Source organism: Pseudorca crassidens, chromosome 3, assembly GCF_039906515.1.
Source record: "Pseudorca crassidens isolate mPseCra1 chromosome 3, mPseCra1.hap1, whole genome shotgun sequence".
Taxonomy (NCBI): Eukaryota; Metazoa; Chordata; class Mammalia; order Artiodactyla; family Delphinidae; genus Pseudorca; species Pseudorca crassidens.
This window is the reverse complement of record NC_090298.1, coordinates 134105044-134126442: the sequence shown is the minus strand read 5'-3', so window position 1 is coordinate 134126442 and position 21399 is coordinate 134105044. Positions and strand designations below refer to the sequence as shown.

Genomic DNA, 21399 nt, shown 5'->3' with positions numbered 1-21399 from the left:
CTCTTGGCTCCGAATGTGAAGGTGGAGTGAGAGTTCAAGAGCAAGGTCAGGAAGTGGCGGATGGAGCCAGCACGAGGTATTCCTGTGGACCTGGGAGATTTATAGTCCCGCTGTCCATTGTTAGGGGGATGAAAACGGGCTCCGCCTTTCTTAGAATCATGGTCAGTGTTTGTAAAACAGGAGTGTTTCAGTGAGCCATGGACCACACACCTTAAAAAACAAACTCCACTTTATTAAACCCATGTGTTTGCGAATAGACAAAGCTAGATTCATACAACCACCCACATATTCTGTCAAATGAAACTGCTCCAAAGACCAAGCAGACAGCTTTCCATAATAATATGCCTTTGTATACTGGCTTGTGCTTTTTCAAAGAACTTGTACATGCGTTGTTTTATTGGAGCCCCTCTTGTGAGAGAAGTCGGGAAAGCAGACATCATTCCTATTTACCAAACGAGAAAACAGGAGCAAGCCGAACCCTTCCTTCTCTGTAAATTATTTTGTCCCTGAAAGCCACCATCAGTGATGGTTGCTGTACACACAAATTTAAAATACTATAATTATGCCAACCCCAGGTGTGCTTTGGTTTCCTTTTTCACGTGCACGTGGAGAAGGGCAGGCGAAGGTTTTTCAGCTGCAGCATTCCATTCTGTGTCATACAGACAGACGTGCCTTCCTCTCTGGATCCTGGCAGGAGGGAGAGGAACATGTGACCAACTTTGGGGCAAAGGTTGACTTTTCTTATAATGTAGAGGTGCGGAGGATGGGGACTGTGGTCGGTCAGAAACGCTGAGATGCTGAAATGCACGAGGCCCTCCAGAAACACTGAACAAGGAGCTGTCTCTGTTTTGAAGGCCAGAGGTGCCTCTGTCCCCTTTCGATTTGTAGTTGTCTTCCTGAGTGGTCAGTGAGCATTAGCACAAAGGCACCGAGCTTGGCTGGCATTCCGTGTGTTTGCAGTGAATCCCAGGGAACAGGTAACCTTTGCGTCATGCCCTCGATGTGCCTGGCACGGCTTTATCAAGGTTTTTGAAGGGTATTGAGGCCAAGGGAGTGGGCTCTCAGGTCAGATGGACGTGGATTTTGAAAACCACTTGCACTGCTCCGTGCACGGGACTCACCCTTCTCAGCCCCTGTTTTCTCCTTTGTAAAGCAGCTGTCCTGCAGCATGGCTATTGGGCGTTAATGAGATAATGTACGCAACGAGGACTCTCTGGCATATAGTGAGACTTCAGTAAATGGGGGCTACTATTCCCTGCAAGATGGGTACTCCCCATTTCACAGGGTCAGAGTTCCCAGAGGGCTGGTGGCATGCTACCACTCAGAGCAAGCATATGGGAAAACTGAGATTAGCACCTGGGGCCTCCGGCCTCACTGCATCAAGTTCCCATTTCCCTCCCAGGTCTGGAAACCCAAATACTTCTGCCTTGAGGTGACTGGCTTCTCTCTCCTGTCTCTCGCCTAACCTCAGCCCCTTCCTACTCAAATACGCACCAGCTTCTCTCATTCCCCACCCAGAGGGGTTTGCGTGGGGACCTCCACAGGGCAAACGTGTTTTTTCTTCCAGAGCCAGTCCCTCTTTTAGAGAAAATAAGGCAGTTTGAGAAGAGTAACAAAGGCGGCATTTGTGTGTTTTGCTTTATGGAGCTGAAAATATCTGGTAAATTGATCCGGTGGGAGTAATAAATACACATTACTTTATCTTGTTCTTCATGTCCTATATCCCTGAGCCTTGATAGAGCAACACCACTTAATAGACTTAAAAAAGAGTAATTACACTCATTGGTTGTGTGATTTTTCAGCCCTCGCAGCCCTGCCTGACCTTCTAATTTAGCTCACCGCGTCTAACTAATGCATTTATATTCATCTTTTATGAAGCATGTATAGTACAGAATTGACTTTAGAGCCTTTTTCAAGCTGTCCTCCCCGGTTTCCAATCTGGTGAGCAGTAAGGAGAATGGGAACCCTCCATCTCCCTACGTCCGCACCTATAGATAACCCATACACATGGCTCACAGCATTTTCTTTATCCTTTATGAAACATAATAAAAAGTAGTTATTACAGTTTTCGTTTAAAGCTTTTATACATTCTAGCATTATTTACAGCTAAACATGCAGGCAAAAGATGCGAGTGTTTTTAAAATGATTACTGTTAATGTTTCTGCTTGTCAGAAGTACTTAAATTTTCCTGCACTTTGTCTAAAAACTTAGTACTGTTGCCTTTTAAGAACAACACATTTAAAGGATCTTGCAAGTCAGATTTGCAAACACTGCTGACAGTTTGTGATGAATGATATTGCAAAATTTGCAAGATGTTTGTCATTTCGCACAGCTGACATATTAAGGAACAGATTAAGAAACGCGAAACCACTATGGAAAACAACCATCCCAAACAAACCTCAACCAAACCTTGAACCCAGAGAGCACACGCACCAGAATCTCTCACCCGGGTTTTCTCTCCCAACTTCCCACTCAGCCAGTGGAACCCAATTGTTCTCAGTGCATTTTCTCTCACCATATGGTCTCCTCATTACCATACACTAAGAGTCCATATGGGAAACTTGTGAAATGAACTGTATTCATTTTAACTGCCAGATGAGCAGCCTTTTGCTTTGCAAGCTTAGCTTAAGTCATCTGCTGTCTTCGTGTTGTTATGGCAACACGGTACCCATAAAAAATTCTAATCTACTGTAAGTGATCACAGTATTTTAAGTGCTTGCCTATAACTGCCCTCAAAGGGGAGGAAGGAGGAGGGGGTTATCTTTGCCCAAGGAGCAAAGGGTTGTTCTTCACTCCAGCAGGTGTCAGTAAAGAAGCTTGGTGACGTGGAGAGTGAGGTGCTGGGGGGTCCGTGTAGCAGGTGTAGTAGATGTGATGGTAAGGGAGGTGGATTGCAGAGGGATGGATGGTAGTGAGGATGGACTGTAGACCCTTTGGGTGGGCTGAGAAAAAACACTGACTGTCGGACACCATAGTTCTCCCAGCAGACACATGACTCTGCTGGTGCGGTGCACCCCACCATGAATAAAACTCAAGGTTCTGAACAACAACACAGGCAGCAGTTCCTCGTGGTAACTTCTCCTGCACTGGCATGCAAAAAAAAAAAAAAAAAAAAATCCCAGCCTCCTCTTCCTGTACACGGGAATTAGTCATTTCTAACTCTTAATGCTAATTAAGAGTACCTTAAAGTAATGGAAGTAGGCAGCAACATCCTTAAATATAAATCATTTTCACCTCCGCAGGCCACATGATATGTTTCATCTCTGTCGCTCTATCTGTATTGAAAGTGAATGTTTATAGTCTCAGTTCATCAGTTCACATTAGCCTCATGCTGAATAGTTAAACACAGAACAATTTGAACACACCACGAAGGAAGGCAGTGACTGCACTTTCATTTGGAACAGCAAGGGCTCATCTAATAATAATTTAGTAAATCAGCCATTTAGTGGCTCGGTTGTGCACTGCATTGTGCCAAATATTATTCAGTTCCACTGTACACTTGCAGAATTGAAATTCAGCCTCTAGTCACAGGCACTGTTTTTGCTCAATGGAGAGACGAGACCCAAAATCACCCTCCCTAAAGAGCGGTCGTGTTAGTGATTTATCATAAATACAGAGCTGGGGCAAAATAAAACTGGAGTCGGCTGTATACCACGTATTCTAATTATGCTTTTATTGTTTTAGTCTTTATGCAAAGACTATCCGTAATTCAAAACCTGCAGTTGCATCAGTGAAAATACACATAAGAAATTTTTGCATAACCACATTGCCTGTTAGCAGAAAAGGGGATGACTAAGGGTTTCAGAAAAGGATAAAGAAAAACCGTGCATCTTTATCTTCCACACTGTGACACTGGACGTGCTCTCTCGTCTTATTCATTTATTTTTTTTTTTAATTTCAAGAAAATCTATTAACATTTTATCTGGGAACCAAAATGACTCAAACAAAAAAATATAGCAACAAAAGCAAATCATGCAGTATATTCAGCTCTTAGGAAAAGAATGCTTGAGTTTGATTCCAAAAACCATTTTGTCTCTGCATTTTCTTGTCAAAAACACACACTATGGAATGCGGTTCTTTTTCCCCCTCTCTCCTCTGTATCTGCCAGAAAACTCACGGGCAAATTCCACTTCCCCATTTTGATGATATGCTCAGTTTAGGGGCTTGGTAGCCCCTCCTACTTATGCTTCTTTCATCAGGGGAGTTTAGCCTAGTTCTGTGCACCCTTGAAATTGTATATAGAATTGTGTGCGTGTGTGTGTGATGAGTATGCACACACATGCATGCACATACGCACATATTTTTCTGGGGAGTGAGATTATAGCTTCATTAAAAAGGCCATGACCCCCACAAAAGTTTTAATTCTCACTTTTTTTAGATTATTTATTTTATCTTTAACTGACTGACTCTGCAGTAAGTTACTCTGTCGTTATGGAATCATGCCCGATTTAGAGATGAGAAAACTGAGGCTCAGAAGGGACCACTCACACAGCTGTCAGGGGAGGCTTTCTACCTCACCGGACATCCTCACCATTAGTCTGTTCAGAATCTTTCCCAGTGTTTTGCAGATAGGATTGCACCTCAAGGAGCACTCAAAGCATTGACTCTAAGAATGCATATAATTTGCCCAAGTTTTCTGGAAAACAAGTGAGGGTTATCAATATTATTGCTGCCTCTTGCTCAGTAAGCACTCACTGTGTGTCTGCTGAGCCAGATGCTGGTCTGAACCGTACTTTACAGTTGAGGAAACGGAGGCATGCATTTACAATGCTAAAAAAATGGCAGAGCAAGGATTTGAGCCAACTCTATTGGACTCCAGAGCCAGTATCTCTAAGCACTGATTCCTAGAATTAAGAAAAGGGAATTTTAAGAAAAAAGGCAATTTTGTAAACCAATTTTTTAAAATCCCTCAAGCTTGGCCAGAGGGGGAAGGGGAAGGTGCTAGCATAGACTGAGGGTAGCTCACAGATGGCTTAGCCAGAGGGAAGTGGCAGTAGGAGTTAAAACACACACACATACAAACCTGGGAGATAATTCTCTTTCTCTTTAGCCCCAGAGTCATTGCTGTAGGGACTCTGTAATAACAGTTACTCCAATAGCTGAATTCCGGAACCTCCTTCAAGTTCTTTTAGCACTGAGCTCTTGACAAGGGGGGGACTAAGTTTAACCTTTGTATCACACCCTGTGTACAGGGGCTTTGAATATAATTACTCATTAGTTCAAGAAGAAGTCACAGGAGGAAACAGGGGCTCATTTCTCCTCCTAACCACCCAGCATCCTCCTCTTCAAGACCGAAGCCCTTAGAAACAGAGACACTAGGAGGCCTCTGGCCGTGCTTACTATTTTCAGCCTTGAGTAACACTTCAATTAACCACTGGAGTAATAAGAAGTGAGCCCCAGCAGTCTTGAGGCAGTGGATTTTAATTGCAGTTATAGTCAGGACCATCAGTAAAGCCTTGGGAATCATCATTTACAGATACCGTTCTTCTGGAGGTACATATCATAACTGATGATGTTCAACAATTTAAGAAACCAAAAGCAACTCTATTTTCGCCTTCCTTAGATATCGTTAAAAGTCCAGCATAGTTCCAGCCTGCACATAGCACTTACTCAAGTTTAACTACATGTACTTGTCCAAAAATATAAATATACACATACGTTTGTATACACACACACCAAACACATACACAGACATACAGGGACATACATACAACAATAAGTCTCTTTGTTCACTCAGTGTTCCTTTTACTTTCAAATTAGATATTTATTGTCCTTTGCCCTGGGGAAAGGGAAGCCACAGCCAAAAGACAAAGAGAAACACAAGTGGTTAATTTCTGGCTTTTGTGTTTCTAAGAGCCCAGGCCTTGGCAACTTAAAAGAGTTTCAAGGGTAATTTTGACTCTAGGCAGTTTTTGTTTCATGTGCTGACTTTACAACCTAGCCCTGAAAAAGCCACCTCTGTCCACAGCCTTCTCTTTAAGCAGAGACTTTCATCCTGATCAGAAAGTCGATTTCCAAGGCCACTCAGCAGGATCTAACCCAGAGCGTTGGTCTTAAACCAGTACAATGAATTGGAATAAGAAGAGCCAGCCAGAGGTTACCAAGTTCAGCTCTGTACCTCCAAGCAGGTCATATTCACAAGGGTGCAGACACCATTTTTCACTGTATTTGTGCCGGGAAGCACCCCAGGCTCCCATTCACCAATTACCATGACACCATTTAGAAGAGAATGCCAGGAGACCAAAAAGAGGGGGAAAGCCATTGTCATCACTCTTCTCAGGAATACCTGGCTTCACAATTTATACTTAACTGCTGACACTTGAAAAGTCAAACATTTTGGTGAAATGAATCAAGTGTAGTGTTTCTTTTATGAGATCCCCTTGCAGGAAAGGGAGGTTTCGCACCTCGTGGAGACCAAGCTTGGTTATCCATCATAGTAAAGTCAGCTGTCCTAGCCAGCTTCTCAGAGGTCACGCGATCGAATCAGCAGCTCTTACAACTATATTATTGCTTACGGAACAGTAATTGAGGCACCAGATAAAAATTACCTGGTCTAATAGGCAGTGAACAATTTTCAGTCAATAAAATTATAAGCCAAATCATTCATTTCATAACACTCTGGCTAATTTATTTGTTGACCTTTTAATTTCCATAGCTCTTCAGTGGTATTAACTGCAACTCAGACAAAATCTCTTGTTCATTTCACTTTCATTGATTTTTTTTTTTTTCTTTTTCCCATTGAGGCAATAACAGCTGCCTGAAAACAGCCTTTTCCTTTCTACTGTAAAAGTCAGTCATGTAAGTTAGTATGTCTTACGTTGATGTAGCAGCGTTAGCTTACAACCTACCTTAATTTCATGTGATTCAGAAGTCTTCCACGTTTGTAACAAAGGCAAAGCTTTTGGGCGCGTCTCCAGCCACGCGGCACGATGATACCTAATCATATGTTTGAGAAGTAAGAGGGGTGTCATCTAATCTGAACACAAAATCATCTTTAAAATTAGAGGAGGTTCAGAAGCCCACCCCCTTCAAGCCCCTGCATTTTCTTTAGACTAGAACACTTCCGATGCCTCTTGTGTGAATAGCAGTAGACCCTTTTAAAATATTTGATTCCTTTGTTTTGAATATTTCTGCAGATTTTGATTATGGTTTGAATTTTATGTTTCTTTAAAGACTATGGGCAATGAGTGTGCACTAGAATGTTCGTTCGGTAAGCTTCAGCTGAAGCTTCTTCTATAATAAAATGCTATGAAGTCTTCAGAATGCAGGGTTGTAAAATATAATTGTTACACATTTGGCATTTTATGCCTCCCTAGAACTAACCACTTGCTACCTACACCTCATCTATGCTCCTCCTTTCCATTTCAATTTACTCTAAAGTGGTCCTTAGCCATAATGAGAATGCCCCTTTCAGCGGAAACATGTTTAATTATATCCATGCTAGATGAGAGTGACTCCTCTCGGTCATAGGGCTTCTGAGTAAAGCGTGTTTAAAGTGTGACGATAAAGGTTTCTAATGATCTGCGGTAAGCTCTTCGAGAAGTTCATATTACCAGAAAAAATGAAAAATTTAAGGAATGTCTCAGAGGATCGGAAGCTAAACAGTGCTCAAGTATTATTTTGGTTTGTTTTACCCCTTCCCTCACTGCCCTCATTCTATGATTTTTTAGGATGCAAAGTCTACCACTGTGGAATTTTCCATTTGGCTGAATAAACACAACGGAAGTTGGGACATAATACTACCCTCCACAGAAATACCTCTCAGTCAACTAGTATTTATTGCATTGTACATCCAGCTCTGCAGGATATGGGCTGCCAGAAACTTCCAATCACTTTTTCAGCTTTTAGACTTTACAATCAGTAGTTTCAGAAGCAAGTGGGGAAAGAGCTAGAAGTTAAAGGCTAGTAAGCTGAATATACTGTTTAAAATTTGGACCCAATAGTAAACTCCAACGTGAGGAGGTGAACGGATCCAGTGCTGATTTCAGTGCCGATAGGTGCTTATCGACTTTAAATCAGGAGTGATTTTGCCGTTCCTCTTCATTTTGTTTTGCTGATATTTGAACCCACTGTATCTTGAATCTCCTGATAGGGCAAAGTAGAGTGGTGATAAATGGGCGACAGGGCAATGTGCAGTGACAGGAAAGTATTGTACTTCTTTCTCGGGAATCACCCAGGTCAACTTGACTTTGATAACTGATGTTTACGTTTAGCTTCTGTTTTCTTCTTCGTCCCTCAAAACATTATTTTCTAACTGAGGGAGCATAAAGCCAAGCACAGGTTGTCTTCCCAAATTACAGAAGCATCCCTGGGCTTGAATTTTATGAGGGAGTTCCCAGAGTCTCAAAATCTGATCCTGAGATTTGAAATTAATGTTGTGTTGGTAAACGGGTAACCCATCTGGCTTTATGAGTTGGTCTTCATGTGCTCTGAATGAAAGAGAGTTCAGGCCATCTCCCCTGCTCATCTGGGTTTGAATGACTCAAAACATGGAACTGGGTTTATAAATGGGCTCAGTATTGGGTGGTTAGACAGCCTTCCCGCCTTCCCGTTCTCTCTGGAAGGCTAGCTGGGCCCAGTGAATATGAGATTATTAGCAACACATTTGAGATCAGATGCTGCAGAGAAGATTCACATGGAAGGTGATTAATCCTCAGCGGGTTTATTGTCATGAAATGGAAGGAAAGGTGAATGAGCCATGTCTGCGTATCAGACGTGATACGCCTGGTTCCTAAGAGTGTGCAAATACCTAAGTATTTCTAAGAGCCTAGGAGTATAGTTAATAAAAGGCTGACATACATCAAGACAAACCTCATGTTGTTAGCAGCCTACAACTTGAGATAATGTCTGTACCCGACATGATTCATTATATTAATCACAAAATTAAAATGTAAGTACAAGCCAGCAGCAGTGAAGGAGCAAATTCACTTAAAAAAAAAAGTGGTATTAAAAAACCCCCCAGTGATCAAGACTTGACCTTTGGGAATTTATATATTGGATTTAAAGGTCTAGAGCCAAATGCAGCACCAAATTTAAGCCTTCTGCTTGTATAAACTATGCCAAATACATGACTTGGTCATTTCCTCATGTAAATTAAGCACGCGCTTTTAAAAATCAGTAATGATCTTAGAATGAGCTCTTCAACAAGAATTTCTCAAGGGCTGTGGTTTGCTGAACATAGTGCTAGGGGCTTAGAGAAGGAGATTAGGACCTCAAAGAGCCTGTAGTCTGGTTGTGGAGATTGTAGACTCACACATTTAAGACCAGAGCAAAATGACCCCACAGTGTCCACTTCTGTGCAGTGCTGGGCAGTGCATTCAGCACTGTTTTTCAGAGGAATGAGAGAGGTTAGGAGCTGGGGTCTCAGTGAAGGTGGAATTAGTTCTGATACGATAGTGTAATTATGAAGAGCTCAGGCTCTGATGTCTAACAGGCCTGAGATTGAATCCCTGCTCAGCCATTCATTACTCGTGTGACGTCAGGGCAAGTTGGCGGACCTCTCTGAGTCTCAGTTTCCTCGTCTGCCAAATGGCGATACGGAGTCTCACCACGAAGACTGAATGAGTTAATGTTTCCCTTTCCATAAACAACAGTTATGTTTTCCACTACTCTACCACCACCACCAGCACCACCTTCATTATCAGGCCCTAGAGGATGGGAAGATATTGTAAGTGGGCACAGACTGAAGCCAGCTTCCCAAATAAAGGCAAAATGAGTAAAGGTATGGAGATAGGAAGGAGCCCAACATGTTACTTCCAGGCTGGAGAGGACTAACTAGCCCAGAATAGAGGGCAGTTCTTCAGATGTTTAGGGAGAGGAGATTGGATAAAGAGGATAGGACCGGATGGTGGCGGAAATCTTTTGCAATTCCCACAGAACGCCGTACCTTAATTCTGGGAAGACAGGGTGCCTTGAAAGGTGCTGGAGGGTAATATTGGTGTGTGACTGCTGGGACAAGAGAAAGTTCAAAACTTATTTGCTAATTGATTGGGTTGCAACATACGAAGTAAAGCCAAATCTTCTCTCTGCATTTGTAGCCCATTCAGCACTTTCATTATAAAGGTTCCAAAACATGGTAAAACTTGTACCAATTATACTTGAACTGTTTCTCGAACCCCACTCATCCTTGAATCTTCCTAGTGTTTCTACTAACTCTAAGCAGATTTAGTATGGTTCATCCATTTTTTTTTTCCTCTCCAGATCTCCATTCACATAATCAGTCGATGGTCATAGCAAGGCAGGTAAAGACAGGTTTTAATTGAGAAAGGAAATAGGTCAGCGAAGAGTTGTTGCAGTTTTTAAGGACTATATACATTTTCTCTTTCTTTAAGAGAGAAGAAATCCAAAGCCATGAAAAGAAAAATAGTCTGACTCAGGATGTAGGTTGGAGAACAAGCATTAGCTCTATAAGGAGACTCTGAGGCTTTTCACTATTTAGGGTACTGGTATTTGTCTTCTTAATTCCCCAATGGGATATGTATTTTTTTTTAATCCAAGGATAGGATTAATTATCTTGGAAGAGTCTAATCTCTACCCTCATGTTTTAGACCGCAAGCAGCGAGACGTTTTAAACATTATGAAAAGAAGAGACAATCTCTCCTGACAAATAAATGCTTTGAAAAATTAGATATTAGTACTTGTCAAGTGCTCTCTCTTTTCAGAAATATTAAAATTGCATATTAGAATGGAAAGATCCTTACACGATGCTCCCTCCTAATGTCGCAAAAAATAAGACTTTAGGAACAATTTCAGAGACAAAAGATTTTATGAAACATCCAGCTTGTCCCCTTATGGGAAATTTCTCTCTTTAACATCCCAGGCTCAATCATTTCCTAATGTGAAATTACAGAATTTTCAAATTACCATATAAAACTGCAAAAAAATTACACTTGTGACCACCGAAGAGATAGCATATACTATCAGTTTGATTTTAAGAGGCATACATCTTTTATACTACCTGTCATTTTTATAATGCCTTTTACAAATTTAATCAATACATTTTAACATTCTATATACTTTAAGTGCAATATACAATAAATATTCAAGTTTCATCTTAAACATGCTTTAGCCTTTAAATTGTTAAAACTGCAGTGTCCTTTCAATCTACTTACATAATGTCATAAAATATACATTTCAAGGTAAATGAAGTCAGCTACTTCAATTTAGTCCCTCAAACTGGTAGTAAATGAGAGGTTAACACTATGGTGCCAAAACCATTATTGAGTAAATTTAGCACCTTGGACAGCTCTGTAAAATCTTTATTGCTTTCCTGACCTGCTCGTCATGTTCTGTCTGTGTGTTCAGTGGCTCTCAGCTCTGATTGAAAGGCAATATATTAGATCCCCAACACAAACACGCTTGGGGGCTAGTTCACTGGGAGCATAATGACATGGAGGTGAGAGCAATTTTCTGGTCACCGAAATCCAAGCACCTTGCAGGTCCGCTGCACTAACTCACAGAGGACCCAGAAATTTCCTTTCTCCTTCCCGTTTGCAGAAATAACTAATGGAAGCTGAATCACATTGGCAAAGCTGAGCCAAAAGTGGACCCTCCCTTAAACCCCATAGTTGATACCACGATGAAGGACATTTTAAAATAGGCGAGATATCATTTAAGGGAGTCACTTCCAGGACACAACATCAGATTCACGCACTGTCCTCAAGACTGCTGGTCTGAAGCAATGCTGGCTGCTGACCCACCTACAGTGGCAACGTGCCTAGTAGAAAGCACGTCCCGGCTCTTTGTATTGAAGGAGGCGGCAACTCTAGGAAGTGAGATGCACAAGCTTCATTTTCAGAGGATTGAATGGTGATGAGAGCTCTGGGTACTGAATAAGGAGAAAAAGGAACACTGTAGATTATGTTATTGAAAAATGTTATCACCAAAAATATATCGGTTTAAAATATACAGCCTACACTGATAGTTGGAATTTTTCAGGCACAAAAACTTCAAAGATCTTGGAGTTTATTGTGGAGTTTACCTTCCCTCATCCCTGGTTCTGTGAAATTAATTAAAAGAAGAAGAACTGCTCTAAATCCTCAGTGATACTGTTCCAAGATTGAAGTTTGCAAGTGCAGTTTCTGACTGCACCTTATCTTGCTTTTGACAGAGACTTGTATTTTTTTTTTCCCTGAAATGAAAAGAAAAATACCTTCTCTGCCAAGCCCAAACACTGGCATAAATATTTATTTGAAGAAATAAATGAATATAGACCCAGAGAAGTCAAATTTTGGTAAATAAACTAACCTGATCCTGTTTTGTTTTCATCTTTCCTAAGAGCCAGATAAAGCCGTGAGGTTTTAGTGAAGGCAGCACAAGCTGATTGGATCTGGGGATAGGGTTTACTGTGCCCATACCATAGTAAATTATTAACTGCTGTTGTCAGACAGCACTGCAAACAAACAGTGGTAGATTATCTTGTAGCTTGCATTAAAAAAAATAAAGAAATTATTTCAGATGTATTGATTCAAACCCCATTGATTATATAATGTTTTTCACTCCTTATATGAAAAATAACAGAACTGTTTTATAAATGGGGTCTAGCAGCTTAAGGCAAGCATAAATGTTTATTGAGAACTGAAAACCCCTCTATCTCATTTTTGAATTTAGGACATTATATATGTCACAAGTAGTTACTGCAGTATGACAACTATTTTATCTTATAGAGAATTTAAAATCGAAAAATGCTAATATGTATCTAAAAGCGTGTCATTTCAAGAGTTGTTCAAGAATTTTTGAAGAGGCTATGGTGACAGCAAAATGAATGCAATTATTTCCCTATTTTCTGATCAGCGTCTGCAGTATGTGAAAATTGAACAGCACTGCTTCTCCATGCAGAACTCTATTGTGTAAAATGTTTAAAGTTAAACTTCTTTTTGAAACTTTACCCACAGCAAAAAAATTATAAACATATCTTCTTGCAAATCACTTCTGATAACCACACCACGCCTTCATGTTTGCTCCTCTGATAAACCTCCATTTTATTTGTATCAAGCTTAACTTTCCTTTTCACATTCCAGTATAAATGAATCTGCAGAAAATTAGGGCTGAATGAAGAGGGAACGATTTCTTGTGGTTAGAATGAAAAAAAATTACCACCACACACATTTTTGTAGAGCGCCCTATATTATTAGAAACAAGCATGCTAGCTAAATATGGAAGCCCACCTAAATGAAAAGGAGACATTTTTTCTTCACCTGGAGTGAACAGTGGAGCATGTATCTAGAAGGAGAATGAATGAGCAAATGGGGAAAATGACAAACAATACTGAAATAGCAAAGAATTGCTAGAAGAGAAACAGACTCCGCCGGTCATGAAAACTGGTGCAGAGGGAGCTTCCAGGGGCAGGGAGAATTCTTTTGTGAGAACCCCTGACAAAACAGTGCATTGCCCCAGTAGATGGGTTTACTACATCGCTCCCTTATATCATGACTCTGCCGTGCAAGGGAGATAAACAAAAGAAGTTGAATGCTACATGCTTCTAGTTGCTGAAGATTGATTGGACATCTCTTGAAAATGACCTGTCTGATAAGGTCATGGTTCCTGGAATAAGCAGTTAAGTGCAAAATAAACACATCTCAGGGATTCATAACATGCACCAACTGACATCCATCATAGTAATCTAGTAAATGACCTCGCAATTGTATTCAGCAATAAACATATGAGTGCTTTATCGTGCTTATGGCGCACTATTGAGTGATGTATTTTATCTTGCAGTACCAATGATGCTCACCTTTTGACTTGATTAAGTGTGTACGTGAATAGGGATACATTGGTGATTTAATGCCATTCGGGGGTTCTTTTAAAGCAGTGCGTTGGCAAAGGATGGCCAGAGGAAAGTGGTACGTGATCATGTGAAAAGATAATGACATCCTGCCTTCACTCAGAGGATTGTATCTGTTTTTCTCCTTGACAGGAAGTGATACTCAAAAGGGCTGCAGATCTGGTGGAAGCGCTGTATGGGATGCCACACAACAACCAGGTGAGCATAGTGGGTTTCGAACCTTCCACATTCAACTGAAGTGCCTGGAGTCCTTATTAGAATGAAAAAGTATGAAAAATACAAAAGTTCTTGCACGAGTTCAGTGTATAAGTCATTCGGACCTAACGGGTTGCAAGGCCATTCGCGTCTTCTCTCTTCTTTTGTAAATCTTTTAACGCCTTTTCTAGGGAATAATTTTTTCTTATGAGAAAAGGTACTTTATTTAAAAGGACTCTTCTGTGGGAATGTAGTTCATCACTGAAGAAGAGAGTTACCGGTGCTTGGTTTTATTCCTCTCAGGTTTTCAAGAAAATTTAGGAGGAAAAGGGGGATTTAATTTCTTCTCCTAAAAAGTATAATGAGGCCTGAATATTGTCTGCTTCTATTTCGTAGAGCAACTCCATGTATCTGACTCAACTTGCTCAGGAAACTGAGTCTGAGAAATCCTCCTTCCTTGCTTGTGTCATTTGAATCAGTGTCCAAGGGACACAGTCGCATTAATACTCAGGGACACAGGTCATCATGTAAACTTGCCCTTAACTTCATCTGGGGAGATGAGTTGCAGGGTGTGTCTGTGTGTGTGTGTGTGTGTGTGTGTCTGTGTGTGTGTGTGTGACCCCAGAGTTCTCTGTGTTACCTGTGGGGAAGGAAAGGCCCAGGTTGCTGTCCTGTACTGCGAGGTAGTATAGAGGGGACTGGCTGAGTTAATAGGCTTTCAGAGTCAGACGAACAGGGTTATGCAGCCCAGCTCTCTCCTTAAATAGGTAAGTGTCCTGAAGTGAGGTCTTGGCCTCTCTCAGCCTCAGTTGCCCCATCCGTGGTATGGGCGTGATGATGATGAGACTGAACACCCAGGTTGGTTGAGAGGGTTGCAGAAGTTAGTGCCGTTAACCGTGGAAAGCCCTAAGCACGGCCTGCAGTAAACACTTGGAACGTGGTACGCCTGGGAATCTGACTGGGCAGCTAAGGGGGATGTTCCTGTTACTTTTCAGGAGATTATTCTGAAGAGAGCAGCTGACATCGCAGAGGCCCTGTACAGTGTCCCCCGCAACCACAGCCAGCTCCCGGCCCTCACTAACACCTCGGTCCACGCGGGAATGATGGGCGTGAATTCCTTCAGTGGACAACTGGCTGTGAATGTCTCCGAGGCGTCGCAGGCTACCAATCAGGGTCAGGAGCCCCACTCTTCCCCTCCCCATTTCCCTGCCCCTTCCCAACCTCAAGCTACCCCACCCCCATTTATTTGGCACAAAACAGTGTTTATTTTTAAAAAGACTTTTTTTTTCTCCCCAAAAGGGGAGATTCCTAGTCTGTGTGTATCAGATATTACTGTAGAATTTTGGTTCTAGCCATCATGTCTGGTAATTTGGTGGAGGTGCTAGAAAGAATGCACGCATTTAGTTACCTCACCATTTGACTTTTCACTGTAAACCATGAATGACAGATCACAAGGAGGGGTGCAACTAAAGTTCTGGAGGGGCCAAAGCACATCATCCTTGCCCAGGGAGCAGGAACCGGTTACCTCCAGGGTATTATGTCTCTTAGATTGGGATTTATTTCTGTTCCCAAATGATAAGTGATTGATAGGTCCTGCACTGCCACTTCTCACAGGCCCGCTAAGTATCTATGATCTCCTGAGAAATGTGTCTTTTGCTCGCTTCCCATTTTAATCATGGAGCTAGCACCACCAATCCAGCCATGAACCACCTGGCCCCTTCCCTTCAGGATGCAGCGATGGGGCAAGAAACAGAGACCTTCCTTTCCCCAAGCTTCTCAGACCCGCCACCCATCCGCCACCCACCCAACCTCATCCTTGGTTTTGCCCCCGCCCCTCAGGTTTCACCCGCAACTCAAGCAGCGTATCACCACATGGGTACGTGCCGAGCACCACCCCTCAGCAGACCAACTATAACTCGGTCACCACGAGCATGAATGGATACGGCACTGCCGCCATGTCCAATTTGGGCGGCTCCCCGACCTTCCTCAATGGCTCAGCTGCCAACTCGCCCTATGCCAGTAAGTAGAGATGTGTGTCCTGTGTTTCTGCACACTTTTGCTCTAAAAACTGGGCGTCGTGCTGTGTGGCCCACTGTGCAGGTCTCCCCGGTCCCCAGTCTGAGGGCCCCTGCCCCGCCAGGTGCAGGCCCAGGTGATGGGACCAAAGCCAGCACTGTCCCCGAATCTCTGCCCTCCTTGCTCACCGTCCTCCCCATCTCCCTCACAGAACTCGGCTGCAACCCAAACAGCAGCGTGATGTCATTGCAGGAACCCAAGCTTCCAGTCAGATGGAGTTGGGTTTGACTCTTTCTTCTACCAGTTGCTGACTGGTGGCTGCGGGCAGGTTCATCTCCCCTCTAAACCTCAGTTTTCTTTATCTGTAACATGGGGAAGGAACCAGTACCCGCTCCCATACAGTTGTTGTGAGACTTGGATAAAATAAGGCACGTAATGAGCTCGTCCTGAGGCCTGGCCCATAGGAGACGCATTCAACAAATCTAGGTACTAATCATAAGGACAGAATGATGATATTAAGCGGTGCTGGTAGTATAGCATACTAACAACTATCCAAACTTGAAATCTCTTTTTTTAGTGCTTGGAAAGTTTTTCCCCTTTGTGTTCGATATGTACAAAGAAAAAACGAAAACTGAACAAATCAAAAAACACACTTTATTTTTTTCCAAAAATTTGGCATGATGAAAAAAAATTACACACACACAAGAAATTGTTCTTTGGTGTCTCGTCCCTGTCTTACAGAAGCTTAGCTTAAAGGATTTTTTTGTGCACTGTTTAGATTGCATCTAAAGAACCTCAGGGAACTGGCATCTTTACATATAAAATGTCATAGGCTGTGTTTGCGCAATCTCTTTGTCACCCTTTGAGGATCTTTACATAGAAAACCAGGTTCATCTTGGACAATGTGGGTGGCTCTTCCGGTGTATAAAATATGTAAACTCTTAGAATTTTGTGGGATGATAGCTGCTGTGTTGTTTGTTAAATGAAAGAATGGTCATGTTTTTAAAATGAGAGTCTCAGCTAAAAATACGGAAAAGGATGCTTTCTCTGATGATAGTGGAAATGTGGAGTGTGCTAGGCTGTTGAAAAAGGAAAGATCATTCTTGGCCTTTGTGAGAAGTTATTTCTGAAAGTAATACTTAGGGCCATTTACTTTCTTGGTGAATCTGTAGGCTCAGGGTGTCCTGTGTTTCTGCACATTTTTGCTAAATCTCTATATTTCTTTATTTCAACTTGATCTGCTTGGAATCAGCAGCTTGTTGAACATTTAAAATCCCCCCTAATAATCTGCATAGATTACGTCTGTCTGCTTGAGCATCAGTGTTTGGGGTCCGTTTCACATTAGATTTTGATTCATCAAAAAATTGTTTCTCACATATCTATCATTTCAGTGTTCTCCCTTCTACTCAATCAGAAGAGGTTTCAATCATGACCTGAAAATTAAAAGGTGGCGTTCTTAATTAAATCAATAACCTAATCGCTGCGTGGCAGCAATTCAGTTGAGGGGCTTGGACTGCTGTGTCTTCCCAAGCCCTTGCAGACACCCAGCGACCTGAGCCTGAGATTGCATCCATCAGACCACGAAACTGCGAACATTTAATGTCCATTAATTGATTTCCTCAGTGCTCACAAATATAGTATTAAATTCTCAAACAGGCTCTCAGATGGGACAGTTTTATCTGCATAAATGCAAATAAAACAATAAACACAAAGCCCAGCTGATTTGACTTTTTGTCTCCATAATATTTAATTATTCATAAACCACTCATGTTGAAAAATTCCAAACAGAATAAAAAATAAAATAAATAAGACATTCCACTGGTGAACACACTTTCTGGTATAGTGGCTGATATCTAATCATGTTATAACAAATGGAACTGCCTGACTATATTTCACCCCTTCCTCTGTTAACGCCCCCTCCCCAAACTCCCCACCTCTAAATACACACAATGATCGCATTTGCCAAGGAGATTAATTGCCTTCCTCAGTGAACCAGCAGGATTTCAAGTCTACGAATATTTAAAAAATCAAACCTCCAGTGCCGGAGTTTTGCAATTTAAATGGATGTTATTATTGAGCGTATTTTCACATTTACAAATCCTCAGAGATGTATAAAAATGCTGGTCTCATTAAAAGAAAAAGTACAGTTTAGAAAATGTTTGTTTGTGAAAATTCTGATGATGGCGGCTCTGGGTTCTGCTCCATAAAGCATCCAGTGCGTCTGGATTGTGTAGTGCTGAGGGCTGATTACGAGGGGTCATTTCCCCTACCCCCCCACCACCCCGATGCCAATTGCTGCCTGTGACCGATTTGATAACCACTTCCCTAACTTTCCAAAGCCAGTAGGCCAAGGCGGAGGCCACCTAACTGGCAATTTGGACTCTGGTGTGCTCATGGGAAGGCGCCTGTCCGATGGCAATCTGTTTGCTTAGCAGTGTAGCCCAGTAGAAAGAGCACTGCATTTGGGTTTGGTTCCTGGCCTCACCTTCCAGCTATGGCCCTGGGGCAAGTCACTGGACTATTTTCTGAGTCTCAGCTCGCTGGGTTTGCTCAGGTGTCAAAAGGATGTAATAGGTCCCAATTTAAGCTTGCTTGGCCAATGACATAGATGAAAAAGATGTGAAGATTCTTGCAGGTGATAAAGCAATATATAAGGTTTATGACATAATGTGAAAAATAATACAGTGGAGGAGGAAGTGCCTAGAATTTGAACTAAGTGCCTGAAAATCATCAGGCAGGATTCATACTTTTTCCCAGGAGACGGAGGAAATGGAAGGTGAGTGTGTGCTGGCACCAGTCCTGAGTGTAGAGGGCTTTCATGTGCTCAAAATCTGTCTCCTAAAGTGACCTGAGATTATTAGCAACTATCAAAAGATGAATGAAAGGCCGGGCAGAGAGGACTGTGGTTGGTGGAGAACGTGCATCGCCCAAACTCTTTCGTATCCCCAAGCAGCTAGGTTTTCTCTCTCTCTGAACTGCCGAAGGTCTCCTATCATTGCTAATTCACGTCCCCACCACTCCCAGACTGTGAGTATTTACATAAGGTTCCGATCCTGCTGCTTATTAGTTCACACTCATCTCTGTACAGCTCCGCGGGGGATAGAGAGAATTTGAAACTTTGACTTGTAGTCCTGCGTTATTCACACATGTTGCACGTGGCAGACTGTTTACCCGCCTGGCTTCCGACCTACCTCTGTCTGTCTTGTGGAGCATGAAGATACAGTCATATCCTTCAGGAAGCTGTAGCTCCATGGGGAGACAGGCGACACACACACACCACCATCTGCCAGTGCCTTAAGCTGGAATCCTGGTGTTGCCTTCAACTCACTCTTCTTCCTCACACCTCTCCTTCCACTGGTGACCACACTCTCTCAGGTTGGCTTCCTCCTGTCTCTTGTATCCCCAGACCCTTTGCTAGAACCTTAGTTTAGGCCCTACCTGCAATGCTTCCCTTGACACCTCCTCCATGAAGCCTTCTTTGGTCTCCCTTCCCTGCCTCCCCAGAGTTGGCCATACTCACCTTTGAGGCTATCATGTGGTACTCTACCCCTTATAAGAGCGCTCTTGTTTCCTGGCTTGGGGTGCTCTCGCACGCTGCCTGGTACATAGTCGGCCTACAACAAAAGGAAACACATGCTGAGTGCCAAATGATGAGAGCAGACAAGACCCTCAGAGTTCAGGGAAGGCTCCTTCTGGAAGGGCGGCCTGAGAAGGATGGGTGTCAGGGTCGGAGCTGAGATGCCTTGTGTCAGGACACCAGGAGAGGCACTGATTTCTCTTTTCCCATTGCCCCTTAGTCGTGCCATCCAGCCCCACCATGGCCTCCTCCACAAGCCTCCCCTCCAACTGCAGCAGCTCCTCCGGCATCTTCTCCTTCTCACCAGCCAACATGGTCTCAGCCGTGAAACAGAAGAGTGCTTTTGCGCCTGTGGTCAGACCCCAGACCTCCCCACCTCCCACCTGCACCAGCACCAACGGGAACAGCCTGCAAGGTAAGCCCCAGGCCCCACCCGGGCCAACCAGACGCCCTGACTCACCTTCCCAGGGCCTGAAGCAGATGCGCCACTGTTGCGAGGGGATCGGCCTGGGGCCTGCCTGCTTCTGTCCACCCTCATCTATTCTGTTCCCTTGTGTTCGCCCTCGTCGGCCCTGGTCCCTGACGCGCCCCCCTCCCCCGCCGCCCCCCGTCCCCGGCATCCCTCCTCTGCTGGAGTTGCCTGCGCAGTTCTCTTTCCAACTCCAGCAATTCTGCTCAGGCCTGGGATTTGCTTGAGAATACTGTTTCCACTTACTAATGCCATCGTTTCTCTTTCCTCTCTCATTCCCTGTGGTCGCCATAATCAGATCAGTCTTTTGTGGACTCTAGCAAGTTCTCCACTGCAGGGTCTCTCCCGGGACTGGCCTTCTCCTGAAGTAGGTTCCCTTCCTGTTGCCTGTGTCAGCATGCACATTTGGTGGGGCTGATAATGGGGAGGGGGTGAGTTGGCCAAGACAGAGCCCTGAGGTTACAGCATGTTAGACCAAAGACCCAAGACTTACTACTGGGAACCAGAAACCCTGAAGTGCTACTAGAGGACTCTGGTTCATATCAAAACTGTTCGATTTCCTCCCCCTCATGGAATATGGAAAATAACAGAGTAACCAAATTTGAGGTGACCTTTCTATTCATTGAGAAGAAACCCAACCTTTTAAGACGGGTCCCACCATTTCTTACACTTTTCTTACTGGCACTGAGTTGTGGCGTTGACCCGCATGACCTCCCTCCTTCCCCACAGTGGGATCGTGTGAGCAGCACTCAGAGCCCCTACCTTAGAGACGAGAAAGCGAAAGGTCAGCGAGGTTATGGAGTGGCTTGACTTCCGACAGGGGTGGGTGGCAGAGGCTGGCTTCAAACTCAGGCTCGAGAGTTCATCTCCTCCCTCCAGCTTCCAGGCACTTTACTGCTCAGAGCGGGTAAACGGGATGTATCCAGGATTCGTAAGGCAGCTGGCAGGGAAGTAAGATCAATAAAATCATCAGCTGCCATTCCTTGAGCGCTGACCAGTGCTCAGCCCTGAGCCCGCCTTATCCTATTTAATCCTCACAACTTCCTGATGAAACATGAGGACAATTATGATCTCCACTGTACAGAGGATAAAACTGAGGCATAAGGAGAGAAAACACCTGCCCATAGGCATAGCCAGAAACAGTGGGGATGAATATAAACCCTCAGGGTCTATGCCCTAACCCTTAGCCTACCCAGTGCCCCGCGGAGCCTTCCTTCACAGCCGGCTTGCCCATCTTCACTGGTGGAGGTGAGTCATGGAGGTCGAGAGGGGTCAGGGGGGCAGCCCTGTTTCTTACATCTCTATCTATTTATACTTCTATACACGTACTCTGTACAGGACACTTTACACTGATGTAAA

At 43.3% G+C, this 21399-nt stretch overlaps 1 protein-coding gene and 1 long non-coding RNA gene across 10 annotated transcripts in view; one reads left to right on the top strand and one right to left on the bottom strand.

Moving 5' to 3' along the window:
• Nucleotides 1-21399, top strand: part of EBF1 (EBF transcription factor 1) — a 398849-nt gene that overhangs the window by 367433 nt on the left and 10017 nt on the right. For 5 of the 9 annotated variants that reach the window (XM_067732416.1, XM_067732413.1, XM_067732411.1 and 2 more), the window contains 5 exons: nucleotides 13916-13981; nucleotides 14974-15151; nucleotides 15818-15997; nucleotides 19792-19986; nucleotides 20339-20407. In XM_067732416.1, coding sequence (XP_067588517.1) covers nucleotides 13916-13981; nucleotides 14974-15151; nucleotides 15818-15997; nucleotides 19792-19986; nucleotides 20339-20406 — 687 coding nt within the window. In that variant the 3' untranslated portion in view covers nucleotide 20407. The remainder of the gene's footprint in view (nucleotides 1-13915; nucleotides 13982-14973; nucleotides 15152-15817; nucleotides 15998-19791; nucleotides 19987-20338; nucleotides 20408-21399) is intronic. The other 4 variants (XM_067732417.1, XM_067732418.1, XM_067732414.1 and 1 more) reach the window with 1 other exon arrangement.
• On the bottom strand, nucleotides 10281-21120 carry LOC137221946 (uncharacterized). The gene is made up of 3 exons (XR_010942215.1): nucleotides 20803-21120; nucleotides 19515-19608; nucleotides 10281-11827 (listed from the first exon to the last, which is right to left on the bottom strand). It is a non-coding gene; the product is annotated as an uncharacterized lncRNA (long non-coding RNA).